Source organism: Myotis daubentonii, chromosome 12 (assembly GCF_963259705.1).
Source record: "Myotis daubentonii chromosome 12, mMyoDau2.1, whole genome shotgun sequence".
In the NCBI taxonomy this organism is placed as follows: domain Eukaryota; kingdom Metazoa; phylum Chordata; class Mammalia; order Chiroptera; family Vespertilionidae; genus Myotis; species Myotis daubentonii.
In genome coordinates, this window is record NC_081851.1 from 74471505 (window position 1) to 74492086 (window position 20582).

The 20582-nt window shown below is 46.5% G+C and overlaps 1 protein-coding gene across 2 annotated transcripts; it reads right to left on the bottom strand.

The window, feature by feature from the left end:
- Window positions 1–9382: 9382 nt before the first annotated feature.
- MSGN1 (mesogenin 1) lies at window positions 9383–19667 on the bottom strand. Of its 2 annotated transcripts, XM_059660498.1 has the most exons (5): window positions 18262–19667; window positions 17653–17771; window positions 16283–16351; window positions 14184–14608; window positions 9383–10828 (listed from the first exon to the last, which is right to left on the bottom strand). In XM_059660498.1, exon 5 carries the CDS (start codon window positions 10586–10588, stop codon window positions 10007–10009), a length of 582 nt encoding a protein of 193 aa, XP_059516481.1. In that variant the 5' UTR covers window positions 10589–10828; window positions 14184–14608; window positions 16283–16351; window positions 17653–17771; window positions 18262–19667; the 3' UTR covers window positions 9383–10006. The 2 variants fall into 2 exon arrangements, with proteins under 2 accessions (XP_059516481.1, XP_059516482.1); XM_059660499.1 differs by having other exon boundaries at window positions 17653–19667.
- Window positions 19668–20582: the final 915 nt, after the last annotated feature.

Here is a 20582-nt window from a genome sequence, read left to right on the forward strand (position 1 = left end):
ACCTGAATCCTAATGGGCCTGCCCCAGGATGAGCCAGCGGATGGGGCCCAGCCCTCCTTGGCATCAGGGTGTCATGGGAAAACTCGTGAGATCCTTCCACAGAGTTTCTGGATCTCACCCCCAGCTGGGATGGGAGACTGGGGCGCCACAAAAGAGCATGGTCCGATGGGGTTTGGGAGTCTCACAAGGGATGTTCCAAGTGTCCTCACGCGTATGATCTTGAGTTGGGCAACTTCTGGGATGGCCTCCAGCGGGCAGATTGTGAGGCTGGTGAGGGTTTTGGTGCTCCAGGTAGACAACAGGAGTAGGGCTTTGAACAAAACAAAGTTCCCACCCCCAGAGCCTATATTCATTAGAGGAAGACACCACAGTGGTCATCTAATGCTCTGAAGAGCATGAAGCGGAGGAAAGGGTGGCAGGAACTGGGGGACCCTTTGTTGGATGGGATAGTTACACTCTCTGAGGAGGTGACATTTGGGCAGAGACCTGACAATGAGGCTAATCACAAAGAATCGGGGCTGACCATTTCAAACACCCAGGGGATTAATCGATGAAGATGTGTCCGCCTAGAAATCAGAGATTTGGCCAACTGAACTCATTCCCTAGAGCAGTAGTTCTCCCCGAGAGCAAATGACATCATGTTTTTGGCTCATTTGGAGAATCAATGTAAAACCATCACATCTTTTCATCTTCTAGGAAAGTAGTTTTGAAGATGGAGCAGTAAAATGGACCGGCCCTTGTAAGGCCTGTTCTTCCTTTTAGCACTTAATGCCATGAACCCTTTTGTCTTCAGACAGTGATTCCATGACGCTGTTTCTCTTCCTGCCCAGGTTGTTAGGCAGGCTCAGAAGTGAACATTTTATCTACTGGGACTTAAACTACTCCCCTGACACCCCCCCTCCCTCAATACCTTTCACATTTCTTTTGTGACTTCAACAGCCTTTTTATTTAGCTTGTCTTGTCAATATTTGGCATAGGCAAAATTTTAAATTCAGCATAAAGACAGTGCATAAAGTTGACCCTCCAAATTCACTTCCACAGAAGAACTAAGATGTCGATAGCATCCTATTCCTGAAGCATCCACAGATCCAATATCTGGGTGGTTGATGAGGAAAATAAGACATTTGGGGGTGGGGAGGTGCTAGCAGCCTGACTATGTATCCCTAATGCACATTCCTATTAGCCTATAGTCTAGTCACTGCCCCTTCCTTAATTATCTGGTCTTGCAAGACCTGTTTACCTAAATACTCCCATTTTACAGAGGCCATAAACCATGAACAATGCACAACCCCCAGAGGGGGTTATCAGTGCTGGCGCCAGGCCAGGCCTTTAGGTGTGGTCTCACATCCCCCATCCCAACAGGAAAGGTCCAGAAGTCTGATCCATATATGGGGGACAAAGAAACCAAAAGGTATAAAGAGATAGCTTCCTCCATGTTGATTGACTCAGGATTTGGAGAACTGACCTCCTGAGTCACTGTACTAGTACATGTGAAACATCTGAAAATAAATGTTTTTTTTCCTGTATCTCCAGGTACTCCTGTGTATTTTACGGTCACCTGGTAAATTCTGTAACATGGTGAGGGTTTGTTTTGTGAGCACTTTGGACAGTGAGAAACACTGAAGGCTGTGCTCTTTGGATTGAAATCTAGACTTTAGTTACAAATCTTAACTGATGCCCTCTCGCACACTGAGCTTATAATGTCTCTTTTTTTCCACTTTTTTTTTTAATAAGCTGGCAAATGCTGAGGATTCCCGAGGAACTGTCTGAATGAGGGTGTTGCAGCTGAGGGGCTGGGAAGCTCTGTGACCTCACAGCCCTTTACAAGCCCCGGGCCCCAGGAGACTTGCCTCACTCTCGGGCCTCATTTTCTCATCTGTCAAATGGGGAGAGTGACAGCTACTTCACAGCCCTGCTGGAGATGTTGGGAGGTGAAGGCAGGGGGTAAGCAGTCTGCAGAGCAGGGGTGGGGAACCTTTATTCTGCCAAGGGCCATTGGATATTTATGACATCATTTACTTAATATAAATGTATGTCACTATGAAAAAAAGATCCCAGGTTTATTGAATTCAAGTCCTGCCTGCAGTTGCCTTGACAGGGCCAGACCAAATGATTTCTCAGGCCTTCTATGGTCCGCAGGCCGGAGGTCCCCCACCTCTGCTGTAGAGGCAGTTATGCATTGAAGTGAATGAATGTTCAAGAACAAGAATGCTCAGGGACTGGGCAAGATTTAGAGGGGATGTCTTTTGCACCAGCTTTTCCAGAGCTTTCCAAAGCTGGGACCACCTTTCTCTTCTCATCACTGGTCCTGGCCCCTCAGTCATCCTAGTCTCCAGTTCTGCTAGGAATGCTGTTCTCCCTTCCCACGCCTCCAGCCTGGGCTCTCACATTTTGTAACCCCTCCCTTCTGCATTTCCAACCCCTAGACAAGGTCCCTCCTTCCCCCAAAGTCCCGCCCACACTCGCTGTCTGAGCTACAGTCCTTCTAATCCATCATGGAACCTTAAACCTCCACCACTAGAGCATGAACTTCCAATGGACAGGGACCCTGTCTCTCCCCCGAGAACCAAGCACAGGCTAAGAAACATGTCCTCAGCTCATACAGTGTTGTTCAGTGAATAAATTCTGCATCTTCACATAGCCTCACGGGATGGGTCAAACGGAAAATAAAGGTGTTTGCTAAGTCCAACCCCTTGGCTTGGCATTCGAGCCCTTTACGATCTAGATGTACCAAACTTACTCTTCCATTCTCGTGCCTCTCACCGATTCCTGCCTCTGTACCAAGATCCCACTCATCCATCTGGGTTCAAGTGTATAGCCAGCTCATCTAAAAAGCCAGGTGCCGCACCAAGCAGAACTCCCCTCTCCCTCCCTTTTTCCCACTGATTTTGGACACATTTCAAAATGTTTTACCTCTTCCTTTTTTGCCTGTGTTATGCTGATTTAGGGACAGGCCTATCTCCCTCAGCTCCATTCAAACTTCTTGAGCACAGAGGCTGCATTTGCCCTCAGATGGTTATTAAACAAGATGACATCGGTTTATAAAGGGCACAGTTACCCTGGCCAGGTAGCTCAGTTGCTTAAAGTGTTGTCCCAATACTCCAAGGTTGTGGGTTCAGGGCACATACAAGAGTCAACCAATGAATGCATAAATAAGTGAAACAACAAGTTGACATCTCCCCCCCTCCCCCAACCCCCTTTCCTCTCTCTCTAAAATCAATCACTTTAAAAAAAAAAAAAAAAAGAACTTGTGTTTAAATTTGTTAAAGACTGGATTTCCCCTTCATTGGATTTCCCCTTCATTGGATTTCCCCTTCATTGGTATGTAAAGAAGTATCATAAAAGTGAAGGGAGAAAAACTTGCATAGTTAGTGACTGAGCCACCTGGACCACAATGTCAGTTGCTCTTTATCCATGTGCCCTGCTCTGGGCTGGGGCTGTGATTGAAACCAGACAGGGAACCACCTGAGTTAGCCACAGCCCTTGGCAGAAAAAGATTCCCCACCCCTGCTCTACAGCCTGCTTCTCAGGTTGTCAGCTTCCCACGCAGCGTGAAGGACATTCCGGCCCCCTGCCTCCTGCTCCCTCTTGCCTGTCCCACGTCCCTTCCCTGCTCCTCCACACTCAGCCTGCGCTTCAGCCAAACCAGCCACTTCAGCTCCCCAAGTCCCAGACCTGCCTGCTTCTGCAGATGCCATTCCCCTGTCTAGGATGTGACTCCCTCCAATTCCCAGAGGACAACTTCAAGGGCCACCTCCTATGTGGCGCCCTCCCCGAGTCCCGCAAAGAGCAGCGCTTCCCTTCATCTCTTCTCTCGCCTTTCTCGCTCGCTGGGCTGTGGGCATCTCCTTGCTGCGTCCCCTCCATCCAGTGGACGGGCCAGGCTGACAGGGACTCCCATCCACAGCTGCGGCTGCGCTGGTCTGGGTGCCATCCTGGCGCCTTCTGCTCTCAGCTGCGCCCGGGTCCATCAGGCTTGGTGATGTTCCTTAGCATCCGGAACTGAAATGACTTAAATGCCGTGCCTCCCTCCGCTAGGAATTAGACAGGCAGTAAAAACAGTGACAGGGGTCTCCTGGGGGCGCTAATTCCCGAATTATGAAGGGGAATAAACGTGTTCAAGGGTTTCGGTTTTCCGCCACCCTCCGCAGCATGCGGACGCTGACTGTTTTGTGTGGGCACGCGGACTAGGTTTAAAATTCAGAGAGGCTGCGTGCAAAACCCACCTTGCGGAAATGTGCCCCAGAGCTCACTGTTGTTCTGTCTTTGTGGGGATGCCTTTGGGGGCGGGGTTTAGGGCAGGGCTGGAGTTCCTAGGAGACAGCACAGTTTACCCAGAAGGAACCAGATTAGGAATTTAAAATTCTGGATTCTTGTGCCAGCTCTGTCATTTATGAACAGTTATAATATTTTGCCATTATGAGCCTTAATGTTCTCATCTGTAAGTAGACATAATTCCTCACATATACTGAGGTACAAGTAAGAATTAAACAAGATAATCTATGTAAAATGCTTTGTAATCAATAATACAACATAGAGACACACCTGGTGCGCCACACCAGGCTGGGGTTTACATCAAGTTTTCACCTCTCCGGGCCTCAGTTTCCCCATCTGTAAAATGGGGAAAACTTTAGACCTTCTAATCCTTCAGAGGGTTGTTAGTTAGTTATTACTTCATACAGGTTAAAATATTTTATGTAATTTACTTAGAACAGTATCTCACCCAGAGCAAGCACACAATAAATATTAGTTGCTATTATTACAATGATTGCCATTTTCATTTTGTCACTTTGTACCTAAAAGAAACTGAAGAAAAAGGTATGTAGCTGTAGTCCCTGAGAACAGGTGCTTCTGAAGTCAGATTTGTATGTCTTGGAGCCATACAAATGCCCCAGAGTTGTTACAAAACTTCCACACTGTTTTTTAAAAAAATCCTATTTTGAGGAAGAGAGAGAGAAAGGGGTCACGTTCCAATCCCCACACGGCAGGAGTAGGAAGGGTCGCCAGGTAACACCTGCCCTGATCTGCAGCAATGCTAATACATTGTTTGGACAATGCAAAGGCAGAGCAAGAGCACACACTAGTGGGCGAGGCTGGAATGCAGAGACCTCTCTGTCCTTGGCTTAGTCACTGCTGCCTTCTGGCTCAGAGACCTCAGTCTTGTGGGAAGATGAGTCAAGCAGACCTGGTTAGACTCCTGGGCCCTACCCCAGTTAGGTGACCTTGGCCTGTTTATTTACAAAATGGGCTAATAATAGCCGTCTCCTATTGTTAGCGGTCAAGATTAAAGGAGAAAAAGTGTAGCGAGCCCTTGGCCCTGAGCCTGACACTTGGGATGATGAATCCATCCACATCTGTTGCTGACTGGGCTGGGAATAGCCCAGGGCACCACTTGCTTCCCAAACTCTCCTCCCTCCTACAGGGCCCCAACCTCCAGCCCTGCCTGCCTCCCCACTTAACTTAATGAAGACAAACGGAAGTCACAGAGTTCATTCATAACTTCAGGGGAGACTGCTGAGGGAGGGAAGTCAATCGTTTTCCAACCCAAGAGACGGACAAAGAATTGTCCTTTCCCCAGCCTCCTCAAATGCTTTTTGCTTTCTTCCTCCTCAGAGTTCAAGGGCCTTTCTGGAATCCAAGGAGCAAGATCTGAGTGTTCTAGGAGGCACTGCATTAGCTTCAATACTTCACTGGCAACACAGGAGGACAAGAGGCGTGAGCCAGCTGGTCGCAGTGGAGCCTGCGTGGGCTGAGCCCACAGGGGTCAGGGCCAGGCCCAGCTCCTCCCCGCAGCCTGGAGCACGTACGGGAATCGGTGCAGGCACAGAACCTACAGAACCATTGTAATAGGACCTCACAGGCAGCAACACCAACACTCACCTACATAGGCATCTTCTTCTGCTGTTGTTTTTAAAAAATGATCTTAACCCTACCAGACCGCTGTACCGATTTTTCGGTAATTTCCACACAAAGGTGGAATATTGGCGCTAGAGATGAAAGGTAGATGAAAGGTAGACCTATTTTCTACTATGTCTCCAAGTTCCATCTTATTCTAACCACTTGTTTGCATGTAACTAACATTTTTCTATAGCATGTTAGTTTTTTCTCTTTAATGCTCAGGAGCCCAGGTATAGGGGACAGTTAGGTTCAGGGCCTCAGGTCTGGTAGGATTAAGGAACAACATTAAGGGTGATTCTGTTGGCTTGTTAGTTTGCAAAAAGCATTTCCCCACACCTGCTAGGGCCTCTCTCCCATTCAGCTAATGTGGCAGGAGCTGCAAGAACAAAGAAACCTCAGCCCGGTGTGAATTGGGGAAACTTTATTGAACACAAATGAACAGACGTCAGGTTTCCTCTGTGGATTAGGAAGGACTCTGGGCGCCAGGAAGGAAGTGAAGGGAATTTCTGGAAATGTTTGGGGTGGAGGTGGAAGTTCAAAGGAAAATAATTTAAGTGACAAGATGAAGAGCCCCTTCTGAACTGCCTCAGTTGGTGAAAGGAGTGAGGGCCCCAGAGATGGAGACGCAGAGAAAAGGTGGAGACAGAGAGTGAGGATTTGCTCTCCTGCTGCCCAGTGCAGGGGCGGGCGCCCTGGGAGCCCCTGGAAGAGAGGCAGCAGGAGTCCGTGGGAGGGGCCTGAGTTTTGGAGTGAGAGCCTAACTCACTAGCCAACTCTTCCACCACGTGCCACTCCTGATCATGTGGCTTTGCACTGCTTCGCTGTCCTAGACCTTCATTTCCTCATCCTCAGAATGGACTCATAATGCCCACGACCTGGGGCTGTTAGGAGGATAATGTGAAATTAAAAATATGAAAATCCCCACCACAGCACACTGGACACACACAGATTGCAGTTCCTATCTAACTTATTCCCATCCTTGAGCTTGGCCCAGGCTGGCTGCTGCTTTTCAATGCCCCCTAGAGGAATCAGGGACCTGCTCCATCCAGGTCTCCTCCCCGACCCCCAGGGAGGTGACTTCTTCGTGGACTGCTGCAGTCAGATGCTGATGGGCAGCTGCCTCCTCCCCACCACGGGCTGGGGGTGCCCATGCAATGTGGGGAGGCCTGCAGCTGTGCCAGTGCAGCCAGGCCTGCGCCAGAGGCCTCCTGCCAGGAAGCTGTCACCTTCTCCTGCCTTTCCAGAGGCTCCCCTGGGCTGGCCCCTTAGGAGCCCAGCTAGTAGGGAGTCTGTGGCTTTCAGGATTATCTGAAAGTGAGGACAGGATCTCGTAACCCATCCACAGAATTCAGTCCTCAGGGCAACCAAAATTGCCCAAGCTATTTATAACCCATTCTTAATGCTTGAAATTGAAAAAAAAATCAAAAGTCAAGAGCATGGCAAGGAAAATGACAATGGATCTAAAAGCTGATCAAAGGCTGGACACACTCTTCCCTATATTACACTCTCCTTTCAAACCCTCCTCCCCTAATAAATGGAACAACACACACACACACACACACACACACACACAAATACATACATGTTCACACATATACTCACATGAACAACTATACATACACAGGGTAGAGGCCCCTTACGGAAAGCCTTGATATTGTCCAACATTTTCCAGTTTCTTCTCTAAAATACCACCGACAAATGTAGAGAAGTTGATGAAGGTTGTACATAAAAGATAACATTTTAGCAACTGTGCCTACCACCCGCCAATGGCAAAATATTCTTCAGTTATAAAAACACTAATCAGAAATAATGTTAGATTCCTTCTAGGCACAAAAATATAAAAAAAATAAATTGCAGGTATGTTAAAGAGCTATAGATAAATAATTACAGAAACATATATATATTTAAATCTAAACATTTAGATAACCTTGGAACAGGGAAAAATTAAGCAAAGTGAAGAAATATATAAGCCATAAAAAAGGATATATTTGATCATATAAAATGCAAAGCTTAAAAGAGGAAAAGATATCATACTCAAAGTCATATATAAAATATCATAAGGATGGTAACAAAATGATAGATTGGAAGGAAATATTTGTATCACATATAATGTACTAAGAACTCCCCAAATTATTAACAAGACAATAAATAACCAATTGAGAAATGACAAAGAACATAAACTGGCAAGTTATAAAAAAGAGCCAAAATGAACAACGGTAACATAAAATTTTATAAGCCACACCTTCTCAAACAGTACACAGGGAAATTAAAACGAACACGATGACATAACTATTTTCTATCCATTAAAACAGTTCAAAAGATTGGTAATATCTTTTGGGATCTAGGGGCTGGCTCTGTCCCATAATGATAGGACAATTGTGAGTAATTACAAACTTCATAAAAGTCATCTAACAATATTTATTCAACTTTAAAATGTAACACACTCTGATCCAGGAATCCCATTTCTGCGAATTGTTTGGGCTAATTAAACTATCAGTGTATAAAGCTAGTTAGTTGTCTGTGATGTCTGTTAAATCACTTTTTGTAATTAGAAAAAAACTGAAAACAACCTAAATATTATTCAACAAATGATGCTATGGCACATTGTTGAACTTCTGCATCCTCTACTTGTGCACATGTGGGTCATAGGGCAAGGCAAGTCTATGCTTCTGTTTCATCATCTGTAAGATGAAGGTAATAATGGCACTTACATTACAGATTTATTTGTGTTAACTTGGAAGGGCTTTTACTATATGTCCCAAGTTTGTTTTGTTTTTTAAAGCAATTTGCAGAATTAAAGGGAGTCTTTAAAAATGTATATACACCTACATTTATTTGCATGCTTTATGAAAAGGAAAAAGTGGAGAGACTCTACATTAAATTATGAATACCTTACTGCCTTTGTAGTTTGTCGCTAAAAAGAAGAAAAAATCACCAATAGAAAAAAATACAGAAGCCACAAACATTGAGAAACAAATACAAATGCTTACTAATCAGAGGGGGGAAATATTCAGCCTTAAAGCCTACTGGTTTCTGAGAACTTCCTTAATTCAAAGCTCCCTTATTGATGCCATGTGCCGTCCAACTAGCCAAGCTGAGGGTGCTATAGTCAACCCCTCAGATGAGGCACAGTGAAGGGTGTGTATGGATGCATGTGGGGTGATTCGGGGGGTGGGGAGGAGGGGTTGATGCTCTGGGTGAAGAAATAAATATCTTTGCAGGGATTCGAGGTAGACTAGGGTTCTAATCCTGCCCCTGGCACTTTTCTATAGAATTAAAATAGTCTGGTTTTCTTTTGAGTCATTCTCTTCACTTGAGAAATGAGTAAGTGATGGGATCCAGCGAGGTCATATTCACAGGAGGCCTGGAACAGGGCCCTCCTGCCCTCTCAGCCCAGGCCCAGCCCGCAGTGCTGAGTCCTGCCTCTCCTCCTCCTCCTCTGTCCTACCCTCTCCCATGCCCTGCACTGCCTCGCTCACAGCCTTCTTTTCCTTCCCTTAAGACAGGACGCTGACCTCTAGGCTTGTCACTCTGTCTTAACACAGCCTGTCTGCCTGTGACTGTCTGTTTACCATGACACTCATTGCTGCTGCATTTAAGGGATTTTGGGTCCCTGTGCAGGTAAAGGCAGGGTTTCTGTCACACACACACACACACACACACACACACACACACACACACACACACAGACAGTCACAGGCACACTATGCCCTTTACTTGACACCGAACTTTCTAAACAAGAATCCAGGTGTCACACTGGGTCCTGTACAAAATACAGGTTTCATTGGCCACGGAAAGAAAGCTCCCAACGCCAATATGACAAGAGAAGATGAATTGTAATAATTTCACATTACTTTAAAAAACTGCATTTAAAATCATTGAACCTTGAAAGTAACTTGAACAGACAGAGAAAGGCAAAAGAATCCGTGTCTTTGCAAAGGGCAAGACTCCTGAGAAATCGTGGGGCAGCTGGAAGCAAAGTACCTGCTTCTCCGGCAGTTCCACCAAGTCCAGGGGGAATTCCCCTAAAACTCTCCTGTCAACAAGGCCACACGCTGACCATGCAAACATGACCGTGTGCTGCTGGTCCAGGGAGCCCAGGGGGTGCTCAGGCGCTCTGGGGCCGAGGCTCCCTCCCGCTGTTGAGCAGGTCCGTGAGCTCCCCGATGTACTTGATGGTGTACTTCAGCGTCTGGATCTTGGTGAGCGGCTGGCCCCTCTGGCTGTAGACGGGTGGCAGGTAGTTCCGGAGGGTGTGCAGGGCGTCGGCCAAGGTCCTCATCCGGAGCTTCTCCCTCTCGCTGGCCTTCCGTCTCCGCTGCACAGACATCCTGACTTTGGTGCCCTTCTGGGCCTTGGGGCCCCCCGCGCCCTGCAGGTAGGTGGACTGGAAAGCTAACATGTTGTAGTCCACCTCTACCAGGCCACCAGGGTCACGGCCGCTGCAGCCATCGCTGCTCTCGTTGCTGGCACCCCCATGCCCACAGGGCAGCCCAGCCGCAGCCGGACAGGGAGAAGAGGTGTAAGACTCCAGCGAGGGGGCTGGGGAGAGGCTCTGAGTGGGAGAGGCCTGGCTCAGCTCGAAGGGCCCTGCCCTGCTTTTCCAGTCCCAGGCGGACAGCAGGCCGGGGCTGCCGGAGGGGCCCAAGCCATCCTCCAGGCCCAGGAAGGTCTCCCTCAGGTTGTCCATGCCTGCGAGACAGCTGCAGAGAGAAGGGCTCCCTGGCAAGTGAGAAAGAAGGTTCTGTGCCGCCTGGGCAGAGCTGGCTTTTATGATGCTGGGGGACGAGTGATGAAGTGGGAAAGAGGCCGGAGAGGGAGTTCAAAGGAGACGGGCGAGGACCAAGATGGAAGATGAACTCCTCAGGTGTCACTTTCTCCTCATTGATAATTAGCATCTTCCAGCTAAAACGGCTCTAAACAAAAAGGCCTCCAAGAGAAGAAAAAAGGAATTATCTTGTGGTAACTAAACCAATTAAGGCTGCATAACTAGACTTAGCATTGTCCTGTGGAACTCATTAAAGGGGGAGCCAAAGAAAACAAACCTGGGGCAGCCTGCAGCCAGGAGGCGGGGGCCAGGGGCCTGCGGAGAGGAGCAGAGTGCCCCAGAGGGCCTCCTCCCCCCTCCCCCCTCAGCCCACCTAGAGGTTCAGAGCCTGTGGGGTGTGCTGTTGGAGAAACAGGTCCAGGGAGGAGGTACCCCCTCTGAGCTTGGATGCCTTCCTATGCCAAACGCAGACAATAAACCCTTACTTCATAGGGCTGTTGGGAGAAGACATGGTGGATGCCAGCTTCCTCCTTTTCTCCCTCTTTAGGCAATTCCCCCAGGGCTTTGTAACGTGCAGGAAGCCTACGGGCAGAATGACAAAGGCCGGCAGCTCCAGTAAACTCAGAGCCTTAAGGAGCAGGAAATACCCTCCAAGAAGCTGAAAGCCCTTGCTTTCACTGAGCAGGTTGGGATTTGTCACAGCAAACAGACACCAGATAGAGGACGATCCTTAAGGCAGGACAGGGGGTAGGGTACCTGGCAGTCAGCCTTCTGAGGGTGCTTTGTGTTTTGTTTTGTTTTGAAATCTGGCTGCAGGGTCACACCTTGTTTTTGAAATGGATAGGGGAAGTGTGAAATTAACTAGGAGCCTGCCTGTTTTCCCCACCCCAGCTCCAAATGCCCCGGGATGGGGTGTGTGAGGTTGGATGGTCCCGCTAGTTTGCTCCACTTCCTACATGCTCTGAGAGGCAGACCTGGGCTTGGGAAAAGGGTGTCTCCGAGTCCCCATTTGTCCCGTGAGCGCTCCTTTTTCTCCACGGAACTAATTCCACAAGGGAGTATGAATATCGGAAGCACAGTGCGTTACATTTCAGAGTAATAGCAGCGTGTCCTCTAACGTGGTTAGTTAAGGCCCCTTTGCAGTTATTGAAGCGAAATGTCAATGGCCTAATTAAAACATGGATGGTCTTTTTTAATTAAGTAGGCTCGGGGAAGGAAACGCTCACTCGGGCAATCTGCGGAGGATGCTCTTAATTTTGCTACTTACTAAAGGACCCTTAGCCCTATCTGGCAGAACAACATTAATAAAACATAATAAATGTAACAAGTGATTGCCTCCCCTCTCCTCTCCCCTCCCCTTTCTTTTCCTTCAGCTCTTATTGGGAAGCCAGGAATCTGCTGCTACTATTTAAGGACACTTACACATATTCTAATTAACCTTTATTAAGAAAAATAAACCAACAGTTTACAGATGAAAATATTAAGGCTCTATGACAGCGGTTCTCAACCTGTGGGTCGCGACCCCTTTGGCAGTGGAACGACCCTTTCACAGGGGTTGCCTAAGACCATCCTGCATATCAGATATTTACATGACGATTCATAACAGTAGCAACATGACAGTTATGAAGTAGCAACGAAAATAATTTTATGGTTGGGTCACAACATGAGGAACTGTATTTAAAGGGCCTGAAGGTTGAGAACCACTGCTCTATGAGGTTAAAAGACTCAGTTAAGATTTCCCTGGCAGAAAGCGGTCAAGCCAATATCCCTGTAAGACCACCTTTAAAAAAAACACATTTTATTTCAGTTGTCCGTGGTAGAGGCAGGTGACCTGAATGCGACTCAAAAAGAAGGGACTCTCAGTTGACCCGAGGCGCTGGGGTTGCCACTGTCAGTCGGCTGTCAATCCTCATTCTAAACCTCCCAGTTTTCCACATAATATCACCTCTGCTCTCAGAAACTCTCTCTCTCTCTTTTTTTCCTCTATAGCTTCTTTCTAAAATTGCTTATTCCTTAAACTTCTACTTTCCGAAATTTCGTTTTCTAAATGAGACAACATCTGTCAAATCCTCGGTACACTGTTGGCACTTAATATGCATCGGCTTTGCTCTTGTCCCTGGTATCAGAACGACTTCCCGTGCTCTCACTCCCCTCTGCTGACCTCAGGCAACCAGCATTGCTGGTCCCCCAAACCTGCTTTGGGAACAAGGAAACTGCCTGGGATCCTTGCTTGCCAATGTCCCCTCTCTTTCTCTAGTAAGAGATAAACCAGAACCAGATGTGCATGGACCTGCTTGTCTCCCTGCAGCTCTCTGAGCTCATTCTGTGGACATGGGGTTCAGGACAGCAGAGCCGGGGCCACGGCTCCAGCTGCTGAGCAGGGCAGGCCTGGAGGCTGAGGCTGCTCCAGATAGCACTCCAGGTGTGTAACAGAGATTAACTCACAAAATCCTCGCAATGACCCTAGGAAGTAGAAGCTATTATCGCCACCAGTTCTGTTGTACTAATAGGAAACTGAGGCACGGAGTGGTTAAGTAACTCACCTGAGACCCCACCCCTAACACCTCATAACTGGTAGCCCAGGATTCAAATCTCGGCAGGCTGCCTCGGGCCAGGCTTTAACCCCTGGCTGGAACACCTGAGAACCGTCAGAGGCATCGGCACGATGGTCCCTGTAGTGCTCTTGATGCCTGAACTCAAGCTATAGCAGCAACACAGTTAAAAATCGGGACGACCGATTGGTGCCATTCAATCACATGGTCAGTGTGTACAGAGCACCTGAGATTGGCCTGTGTGCTAGCACTGAAGGGGCTAAAAGGATGCCGTAGGTTTAGACTTCCCATCCTTGTTCCTAAATTAGATGGTGAGACAGATTAGCACCCACATACTTCTCTGCCACGATTCGTGGACAGGCCTGATTCTGACAGTCTGAAGGGAGTGCTGTGTGTACAATCGCAAAGGCAGCCCCTGTCCTGGCCATACCCATAGTTACCCCCATAAGCTTATTTAGTGTTAAGGGCTTTGTATGATTTATTCCATTGGGATCTTATAAAAATCCTTTAAAGAAAGTACTATTTTTGTTCCCATTTTATATAAGAAAAGAATGGAGGCTTAGAGAAGTAGAAAAAGTTGTTCACGGTCATGATTAAAAAGTGGAGGAGACATGCTAGACCCAGGTGGTCGGACTGGAGGGCCAGGCTCCAGCAAGCGCTTCCACATCATGAGGGAGGAGCAGAGGAGGGCAGGCTTTGAAAGGGCCCTTGTTCGTGTCCTAAGGCTGTTTTACAACTTTGGGTCCACAGCTCCAGAACAGAAGGCATCTGTCTCCCCGACCACCTTCTAGTGCTTTCCCTGGCCTACGGCCAGGCAACCACCTTGACTAAACAGCAGGTAAGTTGACATTTATGCATATTTTCCTATAACTGAAAATGTTAGAAAAAAAAATCTCATTCTTTCGCAAGTAATTTTATGTGTTAATGTTAATAAGTAAGAACACTTTCCTTGTTTGAGTACTTACAGCACTTCCTCTGTGCTAGGTGCCAGAAATGAGAGCCTTGTATACAGGATCTCATGTCATCCTCCATATAATTTGGTATGGTAGGCCTCGTCTTCACCTTACAAGAGAGGAAATGAAACTCAGAAGCTAAGGCGCTCGCCCAAGGTCAATGGAAACAGCCTCTCCTTAAAGGCCACAGCCTCACCCAACACCTCTGCGGTTGACACGCCCAGAATCCTCTGCAGTAATGCAGCCGCATCCTGTCCTCACTGCCTCCAACCCTGAGCTCATCACACAGACACTCAGTGCAGCCAGGTGTCAATAGCTGTCTTTGGCCCTTAGGGTCTACTCCCCGACCTTTGTATACTCCACAGTCCCTCAGCCTCAGCCACAGGACCCCACTGACCATGCCAGCCTCCGGCCTGTCCAGACCCTGGAACTTCCTGCTGGGAAAGAGATAGAGGCGGTGTTTGAACACAGTTAGGACTAAGGTAAAAACATGCGCTCTTTCACGCCATCACAGAATCTTGGCACCCAACTAACACACAACCAAAAAACAGATAATTCTTTTGGGGCAAAGGGAGTGTGTGTGTGTGTGTGTGTGTGTGTGTGTGTGTGTGTGTGTGTGTGTGAGAGAGAGAGAGAGAGAGAGAGAGAGAGAGAGAGAGAGAGAGAGAAGAAAACTCCTAATTGCAATGTGCTGTCTCCCTATGTCCTTGAGCTAGTCAAGAGAAATAAAAGTAGCAATTCCCTACTTGGTTACTGGCACAGAACTCCTGTGTTGTTGAGCTGTGAGAGTTTTCGCAAGGCCAGTGCCTGCGTCCTTTCAAGGTCACTGCCATTACTTTCCCGACTAACCCGGGAAACTGGAAGTTTTTGGCTCTCCTGACTTGAGTCTGAGGTTCATTGGAAAGCCAAAATGTAGTATTTTGGTTTTAGTCCTCTTACAAATCCATTGTGAAGCATCATGCAATGAGCAAATAGATGATTTTCACAGGCTAAGTATTCTACCAGGACAAAATACGGACCAAAAAAAAAAAAAAACCACATGAAATGAAATAAAATGCTTACTTCATCGGACATATGAGAGACAGAAGATAAATGTGCTGAACTGTAGAAGCCCTTTTGAACAGAAAGAGAAAACCCTGTGGACTTCTCCAGCCATTCCTGAGGCTTCCCCGACCTGAAATCATGTGTATCTCCATCCCCTTAACTCAGCAACGGGGGGAGGAAGAGCATCCTTCTTGTCCCAAACATCTGTATGGCTTCCTTTCCCCTCAAACACGCTGACAACCTGAGCTCAAGATCCCAACTCGTCCACCCATTCCACAGCCAAGCACTGTGTGCATTTTCTTTGTTGAATGAATGTAGATGGAAACCAAGTCAGCGTGACTTTCCCGTAAAATAATCCACTTACAGGTAACCACATCCCTGTGGGACCCCTGTGGTTCCTGATCAGAATGTAAGCCTCCTTCTATTTGGAAAATGTGACTAAATACCCTGGCCTCTGTGGCTCAGATGGTTGGAGCATCATCCAGTGCACCCAAGGGTCACCTGAACCAGTTCAATTCCTGGTCAAGGCACATGCCCGGGATGTGGGCTCCATCCCAAGGTGGGGGCAAAGGGGGCATGCAGGAGGTAGCTGACCTCATATCGATGTTTTTCTCTATATAAGAATATGTTTCTTTTGGGGGGGGGGGGACAGTCATCACATCTGCACAAAATGGGCTGTTCTGTGGACCACAGGAGGGTGGTAGAAAAGAGAATGCATTGTGTAGGGCAAAGGAACATGAGAGCATGGACCAGGGTGAAAAACAGAGGAAGTGGCAGCTAATTCTCCCTTGAGAAAAACAGGGCAGGATGTGGGGATGATTCTTGTCGCAAGAGAATATAAGCATTTCCTCTTGGTTCAAAAAATCTCATGTCAACATTTCGCCCCAAATAGCCTGGTTTTCCCCCACAGGCTCAGGGGGGGAAGCAGCTCTGAGTGCTTCACCCCTAATTCTTCAGCAACTGGCTAGCAAGATTCAAAAAAAATCTCATGTGTTACATTTACACCTACTCCCCCTTTTAAGTTGGATTCTTTATTACCACTGGTATTTGGGGTGGCGTTTTAATACCCGTGTCAAAAAAGTTGAAAGCAATTTGCACTGAGGCGGTCCTCCAAGGAGTTCCCTGTTTTTATCAGCCTGAAAAGCAGAAACGTGCAAAGTTACTTCTTTAGTCCCCTCCAAGGCCAGTAATTAAGATGTGGAAACTCCTGGTAGTAAAATGAATACTACAAATGTTTTTAGTCAGATATCTGCATAAAAAGGCTGCTTATTTTCAGAAATGCTGGCCTCTACATTAGATCATTTTAAATTTAGGTCTCCATATTTGTAAGCTAATTAGCACCTAGAAAGCAGAGATACAAGGCAAAGACCAAACCAGGGAAAATATTTCTCACAAATCTGAGACTCAAAGGTTATGGCTATGAAGATCTCACAGGGATAAGAAAAACAGGAGCCCACCACTGGGAAAATGAACAAGGGCATGAATAGACAGCTCACAAAAGAAGTGCAAGTGGTAGTAAATGTAAAAAAAATGTCCCATCTTGCTAGTAATCAAAGACATGTAAATGGAAACTACAAGGAGAAGTCATTTTTCACCTCCCAAATTGGCAACGTTGGCAAGAGGGTGAGGAAATGGTCCCTCACACACACTGCTGTGGGTCAACTGGTGAGATTTCTTAAATATTCTAAAGTCTCTAGAATGCACTTTAGATTTAAAAATAGCTTTGACACACAGCCTTTATTCTACAGAACTAGTTACAGTCAAAATTTATGAACAAAAATATTTGTCACAGTATTATGATAGTAAAAAATTAGAAACAACCTCAAGACTTAACAACAAAGGAATGATGACATAAATTATGTCCCCTCCATGTGATGGAATACTATTAGTCAATGAAAATCATATTTATGGAGAATATATAACATAGGAAATATAATCTAAGAATTTATAATCAAGATTGCAAACTTAATATTTTGATCCAATTACATATTTTTCCATAGAAAAAACGATGAAGTATTTAAGAATGATTATTTCCAATGGACACAGACACCAGGGGGTGAAGGCATGATGGGGGAGGGGAGGGAAGAGGTGATAAGGATACATATGTAATACCTTAATCAATAAAGAAAATTTTAAAAAAATATTGGTTATTTCTGGTAATAGGAATTGAAGGTCATTTTTTTCTTTATTCATCTGACTTTATTCTTGAGGGGTAGTCTGTGTCATGATTAGAAGCATAGGGTTCCTGTTCAAACCTGGATCCCTCTGCTTTCATTAATTATGTGACAGTAAGAAGGTAACGTACTGGTATTTGGTGTGGCATTTTAATACCTGTGTCAAAAAAGTTGAAAGCAATTTGCACTAAGACGGTCCTCCAAGGTGTTTCTCTGTGCTTCAGTTTCTCTATTTATAATATGGGGATAAAAACAGTACCTACCTGACAGGATTTTTGTGAAGATTCATACACGTAAAGAAATTTCTCGATAACTGTCTTCAGACATAGTAAGCATTCAGTCATTGGTAGCTGCTCTTACTCTTTATAGTTGTCAATATTTTCTAAATTTCAAAAAGATAATAATTTAAAATTTTAGAAGCAGTGACTAGGCAAAGCTGACCTGAGTAGGTCCATGAATAGAGGAAAAAGACTCAAAAATCACAGTTGCCCCCAAGTTGAATCAAAGCATCTGGGTATTACATTTATTTGAAAATAAAGAAAAGACAAAGATAGGAAATAAGGGAAGATGGAAGGAAGGGAGGGAGGGAGGGAGGGAGGGAGGGGAGAAAGGAAGGTGATTGGGGGGAATACTCTTGTAAAGAGAACAGGACATTGATAAATAGGACATGAGGATTATTAAGTCCTTGATAGAGCTCTGCATTTAGCTTGCATGGGGGAGAAAGAAATGGGAAGGAGGTTCAGGGTAGGGCAACAAGAAATATGAAAGAGAGAAAGTTGTTCCTGAAGAAAGTGCCAGTCTTCTCAGTCACAGTTGGGTGGGGCACAGAGCACTGGGTGACTCTACCCAGCCCTCTGTAGATGAGCAGTCACCTCCTTCATCAGCATAGGAAGCCTGCCTGTGGATGAGGCTCCTGGCACAGGGAGTCATCAAGGTCACATGCACAGCATTCCCACAATTCCACGAGGACAAGAACACCTGGGGAGAGAGGAAAGCTTATTTTCAGAAGGATTCCTGGGCCCCTCTCCCAGAATTCTGATTTGGTAAGTCTAGGCTGGAGTTGGATAATCTCTTTTTTGAATAAGCAGAGAAGTGGGGAGCCGCTGGCTTGGACAGATGAAGACCTGCAGGGTCCAAAAGCTACTGAGCCTGGCCCCTGGAAGCCAAGAGCATGTCCCGTACGGGCCCCTTTGTCCTGACTGTTAAATAGGGATAAGCCACAGGACTCAGGGAGCAGGATGATCTCGATCACTGCTTGACTTTTCCATGCCACTCAAACCTCTCCTGACAACATCCCTGCCTGTCATGTAAGGGTACCCCCGGTCCGACCCATCACGACCCTTCAACTTTATGTGCCCATTCTCTGCCCCATTCCAGGAAGGCTCTGCACTGTCCCTTGAACACATTTTTTTTTTCTTGCCTTTTACCTGGGCTATGTCCCTCCCCCAAATGTCCCTTCCTCTCCCTTAACCCTTCAGGTTCTACCAGTCCCTAAGTCCAGCCAAGTGTCTTCTCCAGAAACCCTCTGTGCCTCCTCACTCCTGTGACCACTTATGTGGACAGTCCAATTTAGACAGTTTATTTCACTGTCCTAAATTGTTCAGTAATTTTTTTTTCACTTGTTAAACTCAGGAACAAGGACCTTAATAAAAACTACTATGGGAGCAGTGCCTTATAGTTTGTAGAAGGTTTTCATACCTATTACATCTTGGGAACTTCATAACCCGCTCAAGATATGGATAATGGTGTCATCTCCACTGGAATTGGAAACTAAAGTTCAGAGAGGCATCTCGAGAGTTCTTATGGTAAAACTACGCATAAGTGGCAGAATGACGAGACTGCACCACTGGTAAAAGGAATAGGGGATCTCCCCATGTGAAAACTGGAAATGTGGGGGGGTTAATGAATGGCCCTCTTTGTTCTCCAGACCAGGGGGAGGGTCGAGACACCAAGCTTTAAAGAACAGCTGCACCTCAGAGCTGAGCCTGTGTCATCCCTGGCTCAAATGGTGGGCTCATTATTGCAGCTGTTGCTGGCTTTAGAGAGCCAGACAGCTGTTACCAGGAGATGGATTCAAAGAAAAGAGAGGAAACAGAATCCTGCGAAAATAACCGTGCCTGTATGTGTGTGCACAACGTCCTCCCTTCTTGTAGCTCAAAACGTTCTGAAGATGTTATCTAATTATTCCTTATAGAAAGGCCAGGTTTGGCAAGGACAGGTGAGAAAGCCAGGCAGAGAGAAGGTACGTGCCTTAGATGAGCCTTTCCTAGGTATTCCTAAGGAAATTCGTGACAGGCGTTCGTGACAGGCACTGCGGGAGAGTGTTCTTGGCAGAGCTGGGGAGCTCTCGGGGTGTCTGTGCCACAGAACAGACAATGGGATTGGAGATGAATTCCCTGTTCCCCTCCATTCCCTTCCCATCTCTTCTCCACAATATAAGCTGTTGCCATTTTATGGATCTCAGCATCTTTTTCCCAATATTGTAGGGCCTATGCCTGCTGATGAGCCCTTGTTCTATTTTCTCTTTTGATCTTATTACCCTTCTTACTTGTCACTAAAGCTTCCTATTTCATCCTCACCCTTCCCCTTCCTCCATCATTCTCCTTGGAAGACAGGCAGCTCATCCCATTGCTATGCCTTGGTTAGCATATAGGTTTCTGCCTCGGGTGAGTGGTGCCATCCCACTGCCTAACCAAATCCTAATTGTTCTTTCTGGTCTATTCTGACTACCAGGCAACTTCTTGTGGCCTCCAGTGTTCTTATAGTGGGAGCGTCACAGGCTAACACAAGGTTTTCCTCCTGCAGTTTAGTCCACCCAACTAGACTAAGAGCCGGGGACTAAGATGAGAGGCTTCCTTCCTTCTCATTACCCTCAGCTGCCCATCACTTACTGTGCAATGGTGTGTAGTCAGCATCCTCTTACGTGAAAAATATTGATTTCTTTACTCCTTTAAAACTCACTTTTCTACTTTAAATTATCCTGGTTTATGTTGGGCTTAATTTTCAAATCATTATGAACTTTTATGGAGCACTTTTCGTGCATTAATTAGTCCTTTATCTCACAGTTTAATCAACACACAACCCTAGGAAGCAGGGACTGTTACTACCCATATTTCACGGTGAAGAACCCGTGGCTAAAAGAGGCAAAGTAACTCCCTTAAATTCACATGCTAGTGGGCGAAGGCCTTAACCA

Coding starts and splice junctions, on each gene's coding strand:
- MSGN1 (XM_059660498.1), bottom strand. CDS start 10,588: ATGGACAACCTGAGGGAGACCTTCCTGGGCCTGGAGGATGGCTTGGGC.